Source organism: Sorex fumeus, unplaced genomic scaffold (genome assembly GCF_029834395.1).
Source record: "Sorex fumeus unplaced genomic scaffold, SorFum_2.1 ptg000061l, whole genome shotgun sequence".
Classification (NCBI taxonomy): Eukaryota; Metazoa; Chordata; class Mammalia; order Eulipotyphla; family Soricidae; genus Sorex; species Sorex fumeus.
The window spans coordinates 58,268,975-58,291,226 of record NW_026606118.1 but is presented as its reverse complement, the minus strand read 5'-3'; the positions used below and the strand labels follow the sequence as shown (position 1 = coordinate 58,291,226).

At 51.8% G+C, this 22,252-nt stretch overlaps 1 protein-coding gene across 2 annotated transcripts in view; it reads left to right on the top strand.

Moving 5' to 3' along the window:
• BICRAL (BICRA like chromatin remodeling complex associated protein) overlaps positions 1 to 22,252 on the top strand; it is a 42,511-nt gene that overhangs the window by 6,420 nt on the left and 13,839 nt on the right. Inside the window, exons 4-6 of one of the 2 annotated variants that reach the window (XM_056126003.1) lie at positions 439 to 2,118; positions 20,635 to 20,740; positions 21,486 to 21,586. In XM_056126003.1, the coding sequence (XP_055981978.1) occupies positions 439 to 2,118; positions 20,635 to 20,740; positions 21,486 to 21,586 (1,887 nt within the window). The remainder of the gene's footprint in view (positions 1 to 438; positions 2,119 to 20,634; positions 20,741 to 21,485; positions 21,587 to 22,252) is intronic. The other variant, XM_056126004.1, reaches the window with a different exon arrangement.

The window sequence follows — 22,252 nt, the reverse complement described above, 5'->3', positions numbered from 1 at the left end:
AGCATACGGTTCCCCAGCAGCCCATATGGCCGCCGTGCACACCACCAGGAGTAATTCCCGAGTGCAGAACCAGGAGTAACCCCTGAGCACTGCCTGGGGTATGACTGAAAAAGGGGAAAAAAAATTCTCAGAGCAGTGAATGCATATTCTTTCAAAAATAAAGTCATACACTATTCCTAAGGAAATCGGTGTCAGAGTAAGGTGAATGATTGTGCCCATAAAGCAGATGGTGCTGGGGGCTGGAGCGATAGCCCAGCGGGTAGGGCGTTTGCCTTGCACGCAGCCAACATGGCCGACCCGGGTTCGATTCCCAGCACCGCCAAGAGTGAGATAGAGAGAGGCCTTTTGGTTTGTTTGGTTTGGGGGTGTTTGGGGGTTTTTTGAAGAGTCTCGTTCAGAGGCTGGACGTGCATTCTAATGTACCGCTTATCTTTTTAGAATGCTGATCCCAAGTCGTCCCTCAAAGCTGTAAGCAGCCAGCTTGGAGAAGGGCCCAGTGACGGACTGCCTCTCTCGAGTAGCCTTCAGTTTCTGGAAGATGAACTTGAGTCTTCTCCTCTCCCTGATCTCAGTGAGGACCAACCTTTTGACATCCTTCAGAAATCCCTGCAGGAGGCCAACATCACTGAGCAGACTTTGGCAGAAGAGGCGTATCTGGATGCCAGTATAGGTTCCAGCCAGCAGTTTGCACAAGCTCAGCTTCATCCTTCTTCATCAGCATCCTTTACTCAGGCTTCGAACGTTTCTAATTACTCAGGGCAGACGCTGCAGCCGGTGGGGGTGGCCCACGTGCCCGTGGGCGCGTCGTTTGCGAGCAGCACCGTGGGCGTGCAGCATGGCTTCATGCAGCAGGTGGGCATCAGCGTCCCCGGCCAGCACTTACCCAACAGCAGCCAGATCAGCGGCTCTGGTCAGATCCAGCTAATCGGGTCTTTTGGCAACCAACCTTCCATGATGACTATTAACAACCTCGACGGCTCTCAGATCATACTGAAGGGCAGCGGGCAGCAGGCGCCGTCGAATGTGAGTGGAGGGCTCCTGGTCCACAGGCAGACCCCTAATGGCAACTCCTTGTTCGGGAACTCCAGCTCCAGCCCCGCGGCGCAGCCCGTCACCGTTCCATTTAACAGCACAAACTTCCAAACGTCTGTCCCTGTGCATAACATCATCATACAAAGGGGTCTCGCACCAAATTCGAACAAAGTCCCGATCAATATCCAGCCAAAGCCCATCCAGATGGGGCAGCAAAATACATACAACGTGAACAGTTTGGGGATCCAGCAGCACCATGTGCAGCAGGGGATCTCCTTCGCCTCCGCCAGCTCCCCGCAGGGCTCGGTGGTCGGGCCGCACATGTCCGTGAACATCGTGAACCAGCAGACCCCGAGGAAACCGGTCACCTCGCAGGCAGTGAGCAGCACGGGCGGCAGCATCGTCATCCACTCGCCCATGGGCCAGCCGCACACGCCCCAGAGCCAGTTCCTCATACCCACGAGCCTCTCCGTCAGCTCCAACTCGGTCCATCACGTCCAGACCATAAACGGGCAGCTGCTGCAGACCCAGCCCTCGCAGCTCATTTCTGGCCAAGTGGCCTCGGAGCATGTCATGTTGAACAGAAACTCTTCCAACATGCTCAGGACCAACCAGCCCTACTCCGGACAGATGCTGAACAACCAGAACACCGCCGTCCAGTTAGTGTCCGGCCAGACGTTCGCCACCTCCGGCAGTCCGGTGATCGTCAACCACGCCTCCCCGCAGATGGTTGGCGGGCAGATGCCCTTACAGCAGGCATCCCCCACGGTGTTGCACCTGTCGCCCGGGCAGGGCAGCGTCGCCCAAGGAAGACCCGGCTTCGCGGCCATGCCCCCGGTGCCCAGCATGTCCGGACCCTCCCGGTTCCCTGCGGTCAGCTCCTCCAGCACCGTCCACCAGAATCTCGGGTCCGCCACTCAGTCGGGGGCGCCAGGATCCAGCTTTACCCCCGATCAGCTTACCCCACCCAACAGGACTCCAGGGCCGGGCACTGCGTCTCACCGTCTTCCGGTCTCCACTTCCAAGTCCACCAGCACCTTCAGCAACACGCCGGGCGCAGGAGCCCAGCAGCCGTTCTACTGCCAGGTAACGTCTCCTTTCCCTCGGGGCACAGTCGGGTGAGGACCAAGTGGAAAAGGCGGGGATGCCTGTCGGGTAGAAGATCTTCTTCTCCTCTGCGGCCCTCCAGGCAGCTTAGCCGTTGGAACGTTAGGACCCGCGTCTGTGTTTCATTTTTGTTCTTGCCTTCAGCTTTGTGTGGTTGTGGAAGGAGGAGAGGCTAGAGCAGTGGGGAGGGGGCTGGCCCGCAGGTGTGGAGATGCTGAGAGCTTCAGGTTCAGTGAGTGGGCTGCAGACAAGCAGCTGGACACAGGGGTAGGAAGGCCCAGTCACACTCGCAGAGGTTGAATCTCAGCCCTCTGACACAGCACGGGTTAACTTCCCATCCTGGACTTAATCCTCACCTCTGGAATGGAGCTGCTCCTACTGTGTCCTTTGGAACTAGGGGACCGTCGAATGGTTCTACTCTACCTAACGTCCTTGGCATGTACGCTAGCCAACACTCCGTAAGAGGCAGCATTAGTATCTTATGGGTACTTGAAACTAGGGCTCACTGGGCCAGAGAGGGTGGTCAGTAGGCTGGAGCACGTGCTTTGCTTGCAGGGGGCCTGGTTTGAACCCCGGCAGCACTTGGTTCTGAGCACCGGCAGAAGCCGCCTCTCACAAAGCCAGAAGTAGCCCCTGAGCCCTGTCAGGTGACAAATTAAAATCTGCTTCAGGTTATTTACTTACAAATCCTAGAGCGTGGCACTGGGTCTTCAGAACCCAGAGTAGGTAGAGAAGAGGATTACTTCTTGGGTGCTCTCTGGAGGCTCAGAGACTCAACACGGGGTGACTCAGCTGTGGGTGACGGGCTGGCACCCAGGGGACACGTGGAGCAAACTCCTGACCTTGATGCCACCTTGTCAGCGTGGAGGTTAGTCTCTTCCAGCCTTCAGATTCCCACGTGGATCCTGGATCTAAAATCACCTCAAACGGTTGCAGCTTTGCTCCCTCCTCCCAGTCCTTGGACGCCTTGGCCTTGGGTCCTTGTCGTTCTGAGCATATTCGCCCATTCCAGGCCCTCCTCTTCCCACTGAGAACCCCAAAGACACGAAGCTTGTTTATGATCCAGGATGCATCAGAGGTGGATGAGCAGTGTCAGAGATAGTGTAGGAGTTAAGGCACTGACCTTGCACATAGCGGGCTGGGATTCAATTTCTGGCACTACATAGGGTCCCCCAAGCTCCTTCAGGAGTGATCCCTGAGCATGGAGTCAGGAGTAAGCCCGGAGAACAGCCAGACATGACCTAAAAGACAAGGGGGCCAGAGAGATAGTACAGCAGGTAGGACGCTTGCCTTGCCAGCCTGTGCTCAATCCCCAGCACTCAGTCAGTTCCCCCCAGCCCCGCCAGGAGTGAGCTCTGAGCACAGAGCCAGGAGTAAGCCCTGAGCACTTCAAGGTGTGGCCCAGTCGTTAACACAAAAGTGGCGTGTGTGTGTGTGTGTGTGTGTGTGTGTGTGTGTGTGTGTGTATTGAAATGTGACTCTAAAACAGACTTACGGGAATTGTATAAAGAGGGGTGAGGGGTATGACTCAGTGTTAGAGCACCTGCCCCACAGGTATCAGATCCTGAGTTTGATTCCCAGCACTGGGATGACAGAAAGAACAGTATCAGTGATTCCCAGACTCCCCAAGCACTCGCTTTCTCCACATTCATTTCATTCTCTCTCCCCTCCCCTCTCCTCCCCTCCCCCTCTGTCTTTCTCCTCAATCTCACACACATACACAATTTTGAGAATCAAGTCTTTTTTTTTTTTTTTGCTTTTGGGTCACACCCCAGTGATGCACAGGTTTTACTCCCAGCTCTCTGTACTCAGGAGTTATTCCTGGCACTGCTTGGGGTACCATATGGGATGCTGGGAATTGAACCTGGGTCGGCCGCATGCAGGGCAAACGCCCTACTTGCTGTGCTCTCGCTCCAGCCCTGAGAGAAATGTCTTTTGGGGGAGTGGTGGCAGGGTAGCTCCCAAGCAGTGCTCACGGTGCCCCAGGGTCACTCCTGGCCATACTTGTCAGTCAGGCTGAACAGTTCAGTGCAAGGCCAGAATGTCAGGGATCAACAGGGTGACCTTGGCGGGTAACCACAGTGCTACTTGAGGCTACCGGATCTGTACCTACAGTGCTCCGGGGACCCAGTGGTGCTGGGGTTCAGGTGCTGCCCAGCACTCAGCAGACATGAACTTCTGATTGCTGAGCCCCCCCCCCAGCTCCCATGATGCTGCTTGGGTTTGGGTAGGGGCAGCTCCCAAGTGGTGTTCAGGGGGCCCAGGGGGCCTTCTTGGTGACTCTCAGGTGACTGGACTTGTGGTTTTATACAAGGGCCCAAAGATGCAGTGCCACTGATGCCCTGTGGTTCCAGGGATTCCCAGGCCACCCCAGGGTGCTTAGGGCCCTCCAGGGCTGCCCTGGTGATGCTCAAGGTACCATGTGATTCCATGGATTGAAGCTAGCGCCTTAACTCCTGTGCCATCTTTCTGGTCCCTTTGTGCGTCTTGACCCCTACATCTTCAGACTTGAGTGTTTACAAAAAGTGGAAACATCCTGAGATGGAGAGATAGTACAATGGGGAAGGCCCTTGCGTGGCATGCAGCTGGCCCAGCTTGGATCCCTGCACCAGTGTGCTCCCCCAGACACCTCCAGGAGAGATCCCCGAGTGATGACAGGCGTGACCCAAAAAATGAATCCCCTCCTCTCCCAAAAAAAGAGAGATTCTGGGGCCGGAGCTATAGTACAGCTGATACTATAGTTTCCTCATGATTAGATTCAAGTCCTACATAATTTACGGGACTGCCACATAAAGGATGTGTCCCCAGTTCACACTAGATGAACTTGTCCCCTTACTGGTGATCTTAACATTGAATGCTTGCTTTGATGGTACCTGATGTGTTCTCAAAAGCTTTCTTCTCTGAGATGCTTTGACACTACATAGATCACTAGCTTCCCATCAGCCTGGATAATTCCTGCTGAATGAGGGGTGTGTGTGTGCGTGTGTATGTGTGTGTGTGTGTGTGTGTGTGTGTTTGTGTGTGTGGCACGCACACATGCTACTTATATGTGCAGGAGTGACCCTTGGCTGGGTTCAGGAAACGGTCAGGGATAGAAGTGGAGTTGCTCATGCAAGACAAGTGCCTTACCCCGTGCTATGTCTAAAATGTATTTCCCTCCGTCCCCTTTTGGGGCCATGCCTGGTGGTGGTCAAGGGCAACTTCAGGCTCGGTGATCATAGGTTGCTTCTGGTGGAGCTTGGGGGACCAGGTGGTGAGATCGGAAGCCAGCCCTCTGGCATACCCTGGCTTGGTCAGTCCTTTGTGAGTTAGCTACCATAGTCACCAGTGATTTTCTCGTTTTATTATTTGCTCTGTGTTTATAGTTGACTTTCCATGCAACGAGTTTTTCCTTCTGCTCTTCACATCAGTTTATATTAGCATGGTCTCAGAGATTCTTGGTTCAGTTGCTTTATTATGATGCTCAGATGAATTCAGTGGCCAGTGGCTGCCCCCGCAAACTGACTGCAGATCTGTCTGACGTATTCCCATCATGCTTTGAATGGCTTCTTTCATTTCTTGCAAACCAAGAGTTCCCGGGCTCATCTTTTACTTTCTCTACCCACTGAAATTAGCTTCCCCCCACCCCACCCCTGGTACACAGGGCTCTGCACTTGGGTCACTTGCCTGGTGTGGCTTGGTGGGCCATGTGAGCTGCTGGGGACCAAACCTACCCACTGTCCTGTTGCTCCAGCCCTAGTGATCCCCTTAAGGGACCTTACTCATTTTAAAGAACATAATTAGAATCTGAGGTTTGAGCACTTAGTCTCAGCTTGGTCTTTGCATATTGGCATCTCTGCCATACTTAGAACTGTTTCTCTGTCTCCTGCACACTGACGCTTCCAGTTTAGTCCCAGGACCACGGGATTATAAATTATGAATAAATTCAAGATGATCATTCTGTATCATTTCACCCCGGTGAAAAGCATGCCTGCTAATCAGGTTTTTGTATTGGTCTGCAGTTTTGTCTGTAGACTAAGGGTTGTCAACATTCTGAGTCTGAACGTTACTGAGGGGGCCAGAAAGATCACCGCGTGGGCTAGAGCCTGAGCTTCTCATTCAGTCCCTGGCCCCCGCCCTCAGCCAATGACTGCCTGAGCGAGCCCTGAGCACTGTTGCTGGGTATGGCCCAGGAACAAAAACAAAAGAAACCATCACTTGGTAAAAAAAATGGAAGCATTTCCAAAATGGAGTGAAAAATTGGTCTTCCTGCCAGCCCAGTGTCCCTGGGACCCCAGGGACACCCACACATGCAGGCAGCACTCCCTGCCCCTGCCCTGCAGGCCTCTCTGCCACCACCAGGGACTGTTTTCCTTCATTCTGTAACTCGAGGCTCAGAGGCTCTTTTACATCAGGATGTATCGAACCGCCTTTACGTCTGCTGCTGTAATCGATCACACATAATCAGTCACTGCTTGGTTCCCTCTTTTTGACTAGGGGATCAAGTAGTAACAGAGCCTCAAGGCGGGGAGAAAACCCTCAGCCCTCACACATCTCATTAGAGAGAGGTGACAAGAAGCCTGCAGAGACAGCTCCAGAGTGGTCTTCTGGTGACCTTTAATGGAAAAAAGTATTGGAAACAGAGTCGGTTATATGTTGTCAAGGGTGGTCCTGCCGGGGGCTTTCTATGAGGAGCTGGAAGCATGAGGCACGTGAGGTATGGCTAACCCTGTCGGGGGTGGCAGGAGTTGGGAACGTACTGAGGTGTCAGCAGGACCCAGCCCCCCCGGACCAGAAACAGTGTAGTGAGTCTTTAACTTAATTTCATTGTCAGTTAAGTATGTTATTATATTTTAGTTAGTGCTTCTGGGTAAAACGTATGTTACCATATAGAATGCGGCAGTCAATTAAAATACCAGCATCGTGGGCCTGTACTAATTGTTTACTTGGGGAAATTGAATTTAGCAGGGTGTTTGTTTATCTGTTTTTTTTATTTTTTATTTTTTATTTTATTCAAAAATAATTTTTGAATTTTTTTTTAAATGTATTTATTTGGGGTTGGAGCGATAGCACAGCAGGTAGGGCCTTGCACGCAACCGACCTGGGCTCAATTCCCAGCATCCCATACAGTCCCCCGAGTACTGCCAGGAGTGAGCCAGCAGTAACTCCTGAGCATCGCCGGGTGTGACCCAGAAAGCAAAATATTTGGGGCCACAGCTGGTAGTGCTCAGGGCTTACTGCTGGCTCTGCACTCAGTACTCAAGAACCACTCTTGATGGGGCTCAGGGAACCATATATGATGCTGGGGATTGAACCTAGGTTGGCCGTGTGCAAAGCAGGCGCGCTACCCTCTGTACCGTCTCTCTTGTCTGTTTCTTTGGTTTCTGTTTTGATTTTTGTTTTTGTGTCTGGGCCTCACCCAGTAGTGCTCAGGGCTTACTCCTGGCTCTGCTTGGAGGATCTAAGTGGGTGCTGAGTACTGAACCGACTCACTCTGCTGTATCCCCTGCCCTTTTTTAGAGTATTTTTATTTGGGTCTCTTCTAGCTAGTACCCTTTGGGCTCCCTGGAACTGGGTGCTTCTGCTCTTCAGCTCTGGGAAAACCTCAGAGATAACGTCTTTGACTGTTGTTTCTTCATCAGACTTGTGTTCCTGGCCCGCTGGGACCCCCAGTGGGGTTCTTTTTCGTTTTGGGGGGGACCACACCCAGTGATGCTCAGGGGTTACTCTTGGTTCTGTGCTCAGGAATCACTCCCGGTGTGCTCAGGCATAGTATGGGACACCAGTGATCAAACCCAGGTTGGCCACGTACAAGGCAAGTCCCCTCCCCGCTATATATCTCCCGGCTCCTACCCCAATGATCTTTATGTTGCTCCTCTTGAATTCATGTCCTGGTTTTCTTGTCTGCTGTTCATTTGTTTCGAGGCGGTTTTCCCACGCTCTCCTGTTTGGAGGTTTTGTGCACCTCATCCTGGAGCTCCCTGACTCTGCCCTCAGCTGCTGGTTACTCTGCTGCTGAGGCCTTCCGCTGAGTTTCTCATTTCACCTGCCAGATTTTTAGTTCTGTCACCTAGTTTCCTCATTTCTGCTGTCATACCCTGTTCCACTGGGCGTCCGTTCCATTGCTTCTCTGTGCTGAGAGCATCTCCTCTCTCCAGTCCTTTCCCAGAAGACCATACAGGTGGTCACTGCGGCTGTGCCTTCAGGACCATCTGCACCCCACATGTGCTGGAGTTCTCTGTTGTCCAGCCATGCCTGTTGCCTTCTGGGCGGTGAGTCTTTGGACTTCACTGTCAGCGTCTCCCCCGAAGCCCCCACTGCCAGGGGAGCTCAGTGGGTGTGTGTCTCTTCCTTCCCGGCCAGAGTCACCCCCTTGCAGCTTGATGGTACTGTGTCGTTGTGGAGGGCTTCTTACGTCTGTCCCAGAAATGCATTCTCTGGCCTGCACTTGCTGTGTCTGTGTTTGGGGCCCCGGTTCATGCCATCTGGTTGTGGCAGGCTCACTCCCGTCACTCTCTGCGGTGGTGGGCAAAAGCATGGCCACGTGCTTCATGACACCATGAGTTCTGACCCCTACCCCTATCTTGGATTTCTGGTCCACACCTGGTGATGCTCAGTGACTACTCCTCGCTCTGTGTTCAGGAGTGATCCCTGGCGGTGGCCAGATGTGGTGCCGAGATTCAAACTGGAATTAGTCACATGTAGTCCAGGCGCCCTACACCTGTACTATCTTATCTCTCGAGGCCCTAATTCAGAAACATTTGGGCCAAAGCAATAGTGCAGTGTTAGGGCATTTGCCTTGCACACAGCAGACAGTTTGATCCTCAGTACTTCGTATGATATTTGAACCCACCAGGAGTGATCTCTGAGTACAGAGCCAGGAGTAAGCCCTGGAACTGCAAGTGTGGCAAGAAATAAATAAATAAATAAATAAATAAATAAATAAAAATTAGGGGAGCAGGAGAGAGAGTACTGTGGGTAAGGTACTTGGCTTGCAATTTTCCAACCTAGACTCTTTCATGACCTGCATCCCATATGATCCCCCAAGGCGGCCAGGAGTAATCCCTGAGCACCACTGAGTGTGACTCCAAAACAAAAACAGGACACTTGAGTGAAATTTTTTTCCTCTTTTTGTCCCCCCGCTGCCTGTTTGTCGGAGGCAGCCTGTACAATTGTTGCAGGTGCATTGAAATTCCCACCTTTGGAGTATGAAAACTGCCAGGTCTGCAGAGACATTCCAGGAGTCAAGTGGAGCCACTCACATAGATTGCCGAGTTGTTTATACTTTGCGATATTTGCTCGTTGTGTCTCACTTTGTATGCATACGCATGCACACCACACACACACACACACACACACACACACACACACACACACTTTATCAGAATCATTCAAAAATAGACTGCAGATCCCGTGACCCTATCTAGCATCCCCTATCTAGCATAGTATCTGCTAACACCAAGAATTGGACCTGGAACGATGGCACAATGGGTAAGGCGTTTGCTTTGCACATGGCTCACCCAGGTTCGATTCCCAGCATCCCATAATTCCTGAGTGCATGAGCCAGGAATAACCCTGTGCATCGCCGGGTGTGAACCCGAAAGCCAAAAAAAAAAAAAATAGGAACCTTCAGCACCACCAGTGTCACTGTCTCACCTGAGAAATTCAACATTGATTTATTTGGATTTATTTGTTTTGCGACCACACCTAGCAGCGTGTGCTGGGCTTACTCCTGGCACAGTGCTCCAGGGCCACGCCTGGTGAGGCTCAGAGGATCATATGCAGTGCTGGGGTCAGCTGCAGGCAAGGCAAGAGCCACCCCTGGACCATCTCTCCAGCTAGAAATGTAATGTTGGTACAGTAAAATTACTCCCAGACCTGTCCTTTGGCCCCCTACCTCCTTCACATCAGTGTTTCGCTCTGGGTTCCATTTGCTGGCCGGTTTTACTTCCTGCCATGCTGCTACCTCCACAGTTGTCTGACAGAGCAACGCCCAGTGGGGAGCTGTTTAGTCGCTTCCTTTCGACTCCATCCAAAGGACTGTCCATCAGCGGAATGACTTTGGCAAGACACGATCTGTTGGGTTTGCCCCAGCATTGGTGGTTCTGAACGTGCCAGTTTCCGCCACAAGGAGCTCAAAGGTACCCTGTTCCCTTGTAAAGAAGGGATCATCGGGGCTGGCAGTACAGAGACAGCACAGCAGGGAGGGCACTTGCCTTGCACGCAGACAACCCAGGTTCTATCCCCGGCATCCCGTATGGTCCCCTAAGCACTGCCAGGGGTGGTGCCCGAGTGCAGAGTGAGCATTGCCCCTGAGCATTGCCAGCTGTGGCCCAAAGTTAAGCAAACAAATAAATGATCTCTGAGAAGACACTTTAGGAATCTATGACTCCTGCTTCCCAGTGACTTCAGACTCCATTGATGACCCTCACCTGAACATCACTGTGGCGGTTGGGAAATGATGTTCTCACTCTGAAGTTCCTGTCTGGAACTGCTCCATAAAAATAAAAATAAAAAGAGTTTTCTTCATCTGGGAAGATGGTTCAAAGGGCTGAGTACATGCTTCGCACACAAGGGCCTGGGTTCACACCTCCCCTAGTACCCTGGGACCCACCCCTGGACATAGAGCCAAGAGTAGCCCCTGAGTTCCACCAGCTGTGTGTTTGATTCTTTTCAAAATACTTCATCAGGGGCAGAGCAATAATGGTACAGCAGGCCGGGCGCTGACCTTGCGCTCAGCTGATCCAGGTTTGACTCCTGGTACCCTGTCTGGTCCCCTGAGCACCACCAGGAGTGATCCCTGACTGCAGAGCCAGGAGTGAGCCCTGAGCACAGCCAGGCATGGCCCCAAAACAAACATAAACAACAGTATCCAAATAAAGACAAACAAAATTATTATCATGGGGAATTTTAAATGTAAAAAATGTTTAATGATGAGGTCCATGTTTTGTCAGCTCAGTGCTGACTAATTCCCAGCTGATCTTGCCAAACCCCACTCATACTTCCCTGACCTAGATAGCTAAATTCCTCAGTATATTGTTCTATAAATCTCTTAAGATTTTAATTAATCTTTCTAATAGATTTAATGTGTCATAATCTGTTGCTTTTAGTTGTTTTGTTGTTGTTTTGGCTTTTTGGCCGTGCTCAGCTCTTAGTCCTAGATCAGTGCTCAGGGAGCAATTCTGGTGGGCCCGGGAGGACCATATATGGGGTGCCAGGGATTGAACCCAGGTGGGCTGCTTGCTGCTGTACCGTCACTCTGGGACCCCTTTTGCTCTTATTTACTTACTTTTCCGTGTTCTGAGTGAGTCAGATTTGGCCTGGAGGCTTGTCTAGCCTTCTCTGTTCTCCACGTTCCTGCCTTCTTGCCCACTTCCTTACTTTTCAGCATCTCTGTGGTTCCTTGACTCAGACCTACAGCCAGCCCTTTCTCCAAGGAACCTGTGAATCTCAATCTTTTAATGCAGAGTAGTTTACAGGGTTTTAGCTCTCTTAAAAGGATTACAAGTCTCGATTAAAGGAACTGATTCAAAAGTTCTGCCTATCAAACAAAAGTAAACATTAAGCCCAAATCCCCTTAGATCACAAGAAAGATTTAGTAGAGTTTAGCAGATGTTAAATTCCTTGAGGATATAGGCAGCTCTTCTGGGGGGGGGGGGTGGAGGTGGGGAATGATTCTCCCTGATTCTCTGAGTCTGTGCCCTGCCCCCCCCCCCAGACTCCTTTCCCCCAGCCCATGTGGCTCAGGGAGCCACTGTGATTCCGAACACCAGGCTTCAAAGGCATCATTGCCCCCCCTGCACCTTTGATCAGTTATTACTAAGCCCAACAAAGTTTTTGACTGTCTGATCAATTCTTTCCAATACTCATGAGAAGAATGAGCTTGTTATTGTGTTTGTTTTTATTTTTTGGTGGGGATAGGCCCACCCGGTGATGCTCAGGGGTTCTCCTGGCTCTGAACGCAGGAATTACTCCTGGCAGCACTCGGGAGGATCATCTGGGATGCTGGGAATTGATCCTGAGTCAGCGTGCAAGGCAAGCACCCCACGTCTTGTATTATCACTCCCACCCAAATGGTCACGTTACTAGCGATAGATAGGGTGCAAAGCATGCTCTAATGTGTTTGTTTTCATTGTTTTGTTTGTTTGGGGGCCACACCTGGTGGTGCTCAGGGCTTACTCCTGGTTCTGTACTCTGGGATCACTCCTGGTTGTGGTATGTGGGGGGCTCTTGGGGTGTTGCAAGAGCACGTGCAAGTACCTGAACCTCTGTACTATTTCTCCAAACCCTAGGTACTGACCCACAGGCTGTATATATTCTCCCTGTCTCCTTCCTCTCATCTCTCTCTCTCTCTCTCTCTCTCTCTCTCTCTCTCTCTCTCTCTCTCTCTCTTGCCACACTGGCATTGCTTGGGAGCTACTCCCAGCTCAGTGCTTAGGGATTGCTGTTGGCCATGTTCAGGGACCCCGTGGTGCTGAGGCTAGAACCTGAGGCTCCCACACGCAGGGCTCTGTCCCTCCGAGCCCTGTCCTGACCCTGTGTGCATTATTCCCATTCCCTTCTTGGGGGTGACATAGAGCCTCGTTCCCACTGGAGTTCGTAGCCCGGGAGCACTACTCATGGAGACAGGCTTTCCCTGCTGACTTTGGATTCCCTACTCCTTCCCATCACTCTCCAGTCTGCATTTGTTTTTTCTTTTTTTCTTTTTTGGGTCACACCCTGCAATGCACAGGGGTTGCTCCTGGCTTTGCACTCAGGAATCACTCCTGGCAGTGCTCGGGGGGACCATATGGGATGCTGGGAATCAAACCCGGGTCGGCTGCGTGCAAGGTAAACGCCCTACCCGCTGTGCTATGGCTCCAGCCCCTCCAGTCTGCATTTCAAGAGGGATTTCCAAACCAGGGGCGGCCAAGTGAGGTTCGGGACCTGCACCCTCCCTTGTAAATTCTGCTCTTGTGACCTGAGCTATCTCAGACTGAGTCCTGCCTTCTCTTCCCTAAGGCAGGGAGCCCTGGCTGGAGAGTAGCACCCCCTGGGGGCCTGTTTGTGAACTCTGCCTGCCTGGGGCCAGGCACCAGTTGGACAAGCACTGGCCGCACATCTATACCTGCTTCAGTCCCAGGCCCTGAAGAGTAAGAAAGGATTTTGAGATTTGGGTGCCCGGGTTTCGGCCCGGTGGTTTCTGACTTCAGCGGTCTAGAGAAGGAGCTCCGGTTGCCTATGTGTTGCCCGCCCCACCTTTGCACCCCACAGCCTGTCTTCTCTTGGTATTTTGTTGTTGCAGTGAACGAGGTGGGCACGTGCCTTGGGTGTTGGTGCTCTCACACTGGGCAGCGCCTTCCGTTAGCAGTGGTGCTCAGGCTTATCCTCATGGCAGTGCTAACTGGGTTGCACAGTGCGCACATATTCTCGTTTCGGTCACAGTACTTGCCACGGGCCAGGTCTTATAGGGCAGGCCCCTCGGCCACCAGGCCGGCGTCTGCACTTTGCAGAAATGCTCCCCAGATGACTCTAGAATGCAGGCCCAGGAGAGAACTCCCGGCCCGGATGACCCCCAAGGTCTCACTCCAGCCCTGACACAGCATCATTGGCCAACTGCCACCCCACCGTGTTCCGGGGAATTAGGCAGCCTTCCTTGTTTTCATGCGACAGATAGTCCAGGTGGTCACTTAAGTGACCTGAGCCAGGTCATTCGGAGCAGGGTAGAGAGCTCTGCCCGCCCCCCCCCCCATCCCTCGCCGCTGCCTCCTGGGTGCAAACCCTCACGCCTGGTGAGCCTCCAGCCTTCACTGAGTGCCTGTCCCCCTTGCAGACCCCTCAAAGAGCCCCTAGAATGAAGCCTTTGCAGTCCCTCTGTGAATCTCAGTGACTTGTTGGCTCTACGCCTGGCGCTCCCACTTCCCAGGCCCGGTGATTCCTCTGCTGAGTCCCACGTCCACTCCTTCAGCACCGAGCAGCCTGGGCCACTGTCCCTGGGAAGCTACAGTGGGTCAGAGCCAGCAGCCCACAGTGTCTCCAGGGCTCAGGCAAAAGTGAGCCTGATGGGACTGGCAGGTAGGGCGCTTGCCTTGCACGCAGCTGACCAGGGTTCGATTCCCGGCACCCCCTGTGGTCCTCCGAATTCTCTAGGAGTGATCCCTGAGCACAGCCAAGAAAGAAAGAGAGACAAACAGGTAGACATGAGAACAAGTTGGGAACGGTGACCTGCGAGCCATTACACTGGACCTCTTGTGTTCTATGTGTGTTCCTTGGTTTCCTTTCACACTCCGGCCCCTTCACCCGCGTCCTTCCGTCCTTCTTCCCCTCTCCTGGTTGGGGTTGATGCTGTGGCGATGCCAGGGCTGTGTGTGCCAGGAGTAGCACCTGAATGTTGTAGCAGGGCAGAGGGCGAGCAGGGGAGTGGAGGCGCCTCTACAGGACATTTGCAGTGCCTGAGAGTGTGCTGCTTCCAAGTTTCAGCCTGCCGCACTCTAAGGGGTCACGTCTCCGGGAGGCCCCGCGCTCTGCTCACCACACAGGGAGGAAGGTTTGCCTTCCCTCAAACAGGAGAGGGGCTGGAGCGATAGCACAGCGGGTAGAGCGTTTGCCTTGCATGCAGCCGACCCGGGTTCGATTCCCAGCATCCCATATGGTCCCCTGAGCACTGCCAGGACTGGTTCCTGAGTGAAGATCCAGGAGTAACCCCTGTGCACTGCCGGGTGTGACCCAAAAAAGCAATAAATAAATAAATCAACAAACTTTCGGGGCTGGAGCGATAGCACAGCGGGTAGGGCGTTTGCCTTGCACGTGGCCGACCCGCGTTCGATTCCCAGCATCCCATATGGTCCCCCGAGCACGGCCAGGAGTGATTCCTGAGTGAAGAGCCAGGAGTAACCCCTGTGCATTGCCGGGTGTGACCCAAAAAGCAAAATAAATAAATAAATAAACTTTTAGGCAACAAAACTGACATGGAGGAACCTTAATAGGAACACCGTTGAATGAAAGAGTCTGAGTCTAGAAAGACTACATTTTGCATGATTCCAACCTTATGGCATGCTGGAAAAAAAATAATATTCAGTAAATAGACCAACTACTAAAATGATGAAGATGCTAAATTTAATGTTATCTGTATTCAACCACAACTGGGGACTTTTAGGGAAAACTCTGATATTATCTTTGTGGATATATAATATGCATTTCATAAAATCTATAAAACTGAAAAACATACAGAATGACTAATGTAAACTGACTTTAGTTAAGCACATATCAATACTGGCTGATAGAAATATATGTAGATAGCAATACAAGTTGCTAATAATAAGGGGAAATTGGTGTGCATAGCATGAGGGATATATATGCATATACTTAAAATTTACGTTGATAAGTTTGGGGGCCTTTATGGATTTTTAATGCCACGCCATTAAAAATACTTTACATCTCCAGTCCCAAGTCTATCAATTTTGTAAAACAGTTCATTTTGGTGATCTCAGTATTAAATTTTAGAAACATCTCATGCAATAAACAATTGGATAAGAATGTTGCCATCTATATCATCATACTGAAAGTCCCCGTTACTTAAAACATGCACAATTTGTAGAATTCTTAGTTTTAAGAAATGTATTGGTAGTTAACAAGGACAAGAGACCTGGAGATTTAAAATAGTAGAGAGGGTCAGAGTAATAGTAGAGCAGGTAGGGCGCTTGCCTTGCACACAGCCAACCTGGGTTCAATCCCCAGCACCCCATATAGTCCTCCAAGCACCTCCAAGAGTGATTCCCCGAATGTACAGCTAGAAGTAAACCCTGATCACCGCCACTGTGGCTCGAAAACCAAAAATAAAATAAAATAGTAGAGAGCGGTCTACAGAACTGAGTTCAACAAAGGGCAGGCGGTGGATGGGACACTGCAGCCTTGGAACAGGAAGGTGTGGAAGCACGCACTCTGGTGGAGGGTGTGGTACTGGGACGCTATAGACGTGAAAACCAATCATTAACAGCGTTGTACATAACAGGGCCTTCATAAAAAAATGTTAAATAAATTAAATAGTACAGAGAAAAAATATAATAAAGGCTATTTTTAACCACTGATTTTTAGCAAGATTTTATTCCTGAGGTTAATTTTCCTACTGACACCATAACCTAAAGGACACTTTTTAACTGATTTTGAATTTAAAAAATTCCTAAATATTAAAGATGTCCATATCTTTTGAAACAAAGTATGTTATAGAATGTTTCTTCCACGAACTAGCTTAATCATATTGAAATGCCATCAAATTATACTTAAAATCTATTAACGTAGATATGGCAGTCTGAATCCACATTAAATAACCCTGGATAAATGCTCTTTGAATTTCTGTGTATTGTTTTGTTTTCTTCCGAAACATATTTTCATCAATTTAATAATAATAAATATTTTATCGATTTTATAATTGAAGGTGAAAAAACATGTTAGAATTTTATCATAAATCAGCGGCCTCCCCCATCTCGCCTTCTCCCCCATCCCCCCACCACCACCTTTTCCCTTCTCTATACGCTAGCCCTGGGCTGGAGTGATAGCACAGTGGTAGGGCGTTTGCCTTGCACGCAGCCAGCCTGGGCGAGCCAGGTTCGATTCCTCCGCCCCTCTCGGAGAGCCCGGCAAGCGTATCTCTCGCCCACACAGCAAAGCCTGGCAAGCTCCCCGTGACGTATTCAACATGCCAAACACAGTAACAAGTCTCAAAAAATGGAGACGTTAGTGGACCCGCTCGAGCAAATCGATGAACAACAGGAGGACACTCCTCACTCGCCCCTTTCCGAGCGCGGCCGCAGCAGCAGACACCTCACCGTCTCTTATTCCCCCCCCACAAAAAAAAAAAAAGATTAAAGAAAATAAGTCAATTAAAATTGAATAATCTTGGGGCCAGAGCAATAGTACAGTGGGGAGAGCACTTGCCTTGCACGCAGCCAACCTGGGTTCAATCCCCGGCATCCCATATGGCCCCCTGAGAACCACCAGGAGTGATTCCTGAGTGCAGAGCCAGGAGCAAGCCCTGGGAATCGCCAGGTGTGACCCAAAAAAGCACACACAAAAATTTTGAGTATTCAATAACACATCCTTAAATAATGCCTCTGTGAAGAAAATGTGTGAAGAGAGCAAGTCTAAGAGTTAATAAAACAATAAAATGATGTGTTTTCTGTTGGGGAAAGAAGGCTGGGGTGACGGCGTGAAGGGCCACAGCCTGTGCTGTGATGTGGGCCCCTGGGTCTGAACCCCGAGTACCTGATGGGAATACCCCTGGCACCGCAGGGTAGGATCCAAATACAAAAAAAAAAAAAAAAAGTCTGAGAAAGAGTGCTGATTGGGGGGTCAGGGAGCAGATGGGCGAAAGTCAAGGGTTCCTGAGAAAGGGGGCCTTCAACCACGAAGAGGGTTAGACCCCTGTGGCTTGGGCCATAGCAGAATCCATCCAGGTACTTTTAGCAGCTGTTCCCTGTGGCTTACTATGGTCCTTCTGGATGCAGAGAAGCAGACACAAAACCTGCCCTCGAATAACAGGGGCAGAGAAACAGTACAGGGTACTTGACATCCGTACCGAGCACGTGTCGACCTGGGGTTCAGTCTCCGGCACCGTATTTGTTTCCACGGGCATTGCTGGTTGCATCCTAGGGGGGATGAGCACTGCCAGGAGGGCCCCGGGGAGCCCCACCACCGCAGGGCCTGAGCAGTGCCACACCTCATGCCTGTACAGTACACCACTGACCCGGCAGGTTGAGAATTGCTGGGCCTCACACCTCCTGAGTATTCCTTCCGAGGCTCCTCACAAAGAAATGAACAGGGAAGTCAAGAGAACTGGGGCAGCCAGTCAGCTTCAGAAGACAGGGCCAGCCCTTAAGACTCGAGGTGGGAGAAAATAGTACAGAGAGGCCAAAGAACTTGCCTTGCATGTAGCCAAGCCCAGTTCGGTCTGCGGTACTGCATATGGCCCGCCAAGTCCCGAGGCCCCCTGCCTCTGTGCTCTGGGATTACTGAGCACAGAGGCAGGAGCAAGCCCTGAACCTTAATACAAAACCAAAACAATGCCAGCAGAACTTTACAAACATCTCGGCGAAGTGAATTAAGACAGTTCTGATGCAGAGGCCAGACCAAGTGCTCCCAAGAGATTCTGAGCCATGTCCGGCACAGCCCAACCCACGGTGTAACTCACTGCTCAGTGCTCAGCACTGCACAGCAGCCCAGCCGGGCCCTCAGGAGCCGTTTCTGAACACAGAGAGGAACTCTGTTGTTAGTTTATGAAGACCCTCAGAGGATGGCAAATTTTCAGCCTTCGGTATTTGATGAGATTGTTTCATTTTTTTTTCCTTTTACACTGACATATTGCAAAGTAGAACATATAATAAAAATGTGTAAAACTTAAATACACGGCTGAACAATTCTACAATGAGGGCGATAGTACAGCGGTTAAGGCACTTACCTTGCATGCAGCCTACCCAGGTTCAATCCCTGTCATCCCATATGATCCCCCAAGCCCACCAGGAGTGCTCCCCAAGCACAGACCCAGGAATAATCCCTGAGCACCGTCCTAAAAAAGTTTTTAATTAAAAACAAAAAAGGCCTGGGGCTGGAGTGATAGCACAGCGGGTAGGGCATTTGCCTTGCACGCAGCCAACCCAGTTCGATTCCCAGCATCCCATAGGGTCCCCTGAGCCACCGCCAGGAGTAATTCCTGAGCACAGAGCCAGGAGTAACCCCTATGCATCGCCGGCGTGACCCAAAAAGCCAAAAAAAATAAAGGAGGGGGGGCCAGGGGTTGGAGTGATAGTACAGTGGGTAGGGCATTTGCCTTGCACGTGGCCAACCCAGGTCTGATACTTGACACCCCATATGGTCCCTTGTACCTCGCCAGGAGTGATAACTGAGTGCAGAGCCAGGAATAAGCCCTGAGCATCACCAGTTTTGGCCCCCAAACCAAAAAATGTGTAAAGGCCAGAGAGACAACTCAACAGACTGAGTAGAAAGCAAAGCCCCAGGCTTGATCCCTGGCACCTGCATGGTCCCTGGACCTCTGGAAGCAGCTCCCAGGCACAGATTGAGGACTAGCGTCCCCCACCCTCCCAGCACGCCCGGGTATGAGCCAAAAAGACAAGCTAGAATTGTTATTTAAGCAGATAAACATGTAACCACCTCTTGGCTGAAAATTTGAATGTTGGGGCTGGAGCGGATTGCTCTGTACACATCCAACCCGGGTTCGATCCCCGGCACCCCACGTGGTCCCCTGAGAACTGCCAAGAGTGATTCCTGAGTGCAGAGCCATGAGTAAGCCCTGAGCCTCACCAGGTATGACCCAAAAAGATAAAAAAAAAAAAAATTGAATATTGGAGCTGGAAGAGATAGCCCAGTGGTTAAGGTGCTTGTCTTGCACACAGCTGACTCAAGTTCATTCCCTGGCACCGCATATGGTCCCCAAGCACCACCAGGAGTGATTTCGGAGCATAGAGCCAGGAGTAAGCCCTTAGCACTGCTGGGTTGCTGGGTGTGGTCCAAAAATGGGGAAAAAAAAGGAAGAAATTTAACATCGGGATGGGAGTGATGTCTCGGGCTGAGCACTTGCTTCATGTGCAGGAGGCCTGGGTTGAGTTCCAGCACCGCACTGTCACCTGCTCTGAACACCTCAAGGAAAGACACATTCCTCCCACAACATGGAGCCAGGAGTAGCTTTAACACATTTTCAAGAGAGCTGGAGCAGTAGTACAGCCTGTAGGGCATTTGCCTTGAACGCAGCCAACGCGGGTTCCATCATTGACACTTATGTGGCTCGCCCAAGCCCCGCCAGGAGTGATTCCTGAGTGCCTCTGCAGGTCGCCCAGAAAACACCTCTCCCCAAAAAAAAGGTTTAAGCAGGACTTCGAATTGTTTAGAACAGAAACGTTCACAGCAGTAGCATGACCTCCATCGGCCAATGGGCAGACTTTGCCAAGACCTCTGGGTGGCACCCGTGAATGGCCGGTGGGAACATGTTCCTTGGGCCAGCGTCGTTGATCGCTGCTCCCTCCCCCAGGATGGCGGCACTCAATGCCACACCCCCTGCCAGTGTTCAAGAGAATGAAATCGAAGGGGAAAACCCCAAACATTTCCTTCATTCGACCTAGTAACGCCATTGTGGTCGGGAACTGAATGATGCTCCAGCCCTTCTGTCCATGGTGGCGATGGTGCTTGTCTGTCTGGGGGTCGGACGTTGGACGCCATGCGCTGGAGATGACGGGCACTCGAGCTAAGGGTCACCATCCACAGCACGGCTCCGCAGGGGTCAGACTCGGGGCCTCACACCTGCAAGACAGGATCACTCCCCGCTTCCCCTCATCCCCGGGCCCAGGGCCTTTCTCTTGTCAAATACATTCTAGACTTAAAAGACTTGGGGCGTGGGAGGCCGAAAGGAATTGTTGCGGCCGTAGGGGAAGCCTGGCAGGCACTTCTGGGCCTCCACAGTTGTGTGAAGTCGGCTCTTCAGGAGTCTGGTCAATGACGTTAATTTGTCCATCTTGGTGATATTTTTCACAGGCTCAGAAAAAGAGTTTGAATCAGCCGTCCCCCATTTCCGCTTCCAAGACCCCCGATGGCCTGAGGCAAGCGCCGATCCCTGGCCTCCCGAGCACCGGCCTGCCAGGTCAGAACCTTTGGAGTCCGCTCTCCTCAGGGTCTTGGCCCCCTCCTGCTGCATGCACCCCGCTCGCTCCCACTCGCCCCTGCCCCAGCCGGCCCTTCCTCCTGAGCTGAGGCGGGCACCGAGCCCTGCTGCCTCGGCTAGGACACAGGGCATCTGTGTCCTGCCTTAGGAACGAGCCGCTTGACTGCTGTCTGGCCCAGGAGACTGTGACTACACTCACGTGGCTTTCTGTGTGTAGATGGCAAAGTGCCCCCCTCCTGCCCCCCAAGGAAAGAGGCTGTGTGTGTGGATGGGTCCACTGGTCTTCCTTGCAACGCCCTGAACACATGCCCCGCTCAGTTCAGTTCTAGGAGACGCGAAACACAGACCCACCTTATCACGCCTCCCTCCGTAAAGCTGGGATCGCTGGGGGTCGGTGGCACTGGCGGACAGTGGTCCCGGGGCGTGTTCTCAGATCCCGGGTAATCGGAAACGGCACTGGCAGCTCACGACCCCGGGTCTGCTTCCCCTTGGCTTCCATCCTCCCCTCCTCTGCTTCTGGCTCCTCTCTGCACACACGGGCCTTGCCGCTTCCCCTCCCTCACTAGAGTTTCCCTCGAGTCCAGGGCTTGGCTCCACGGTACGGAAATCCCCCGTTTGAGAACCTGCGTTGAGCCCTGCCCGGGGGGGGGGGGACTCAAGGCTTCTGTCAGGGTCCTGATGTACTGCTTCTCCTGAACATTGTCTCACGTGTTAATTCTACTAGGGCAAGATTCTGGAAGCAAAGTCCTCCCGGCATCCTTAGGAACCACCCAGCCACAGCAGGAGAAAGTAGTTGGATCATCTCCTGGCCAGCCAGCTCTGCAGGTAGAAGACATTTGCGTAGCTGCTTCCCAGGGCTTAGCACAACTGAGTTGCAGGTGCATGCGTGCTGCCCGCCCCTCCGTTCCCCGGCACCGCCGGTGCAGCCTGGTCAGTCTGGCCAGACCGGGTTGTGTTAACGTTCGCAGGCCGAGCGCGTTTCTCCTCACAGCACTGCCGGCTGCAGTGGGCATTCGGAACATGCACCTGGGGCAGAGTGTGACTCAAGGGGCAGAGAGCTCATGCCCAGGCCAGCATTCCCGGTGCGGTCCCTGCGCTCAGAAAAAGAAAAAAAAAATGTAGTGTAGAGGGGTAGAACTCCGGGAGAGAACATCTGACCACAGAAAACTGCACTTAGCGACCAGGAATACGTGAGGTGTCTAGTCTCTGTGTTGTCTTAACCCAGGCTGCTGGTTGTTGTTGCTTTTTTTCTTCTACCTAACGAGGCTGTGATTGTTCAGGTTGTCTTCTGAATGGATTGGTCGTTGGTTCTCAGTGCTGTAGAATGTAAGGTTCAATGTCACACCTCTTCGTGTGTGTGATAACTACACCCACTATCAAAGTTTCAGGGCTGTTTCACCCAGAAATACCCCCTTTCATCACTCCTCCCTTCCTAGCTATCATTTCCAGGGAGTGTAGGGTTAGCTTTGTGGTTTAGCCAGTTTCTTTTTT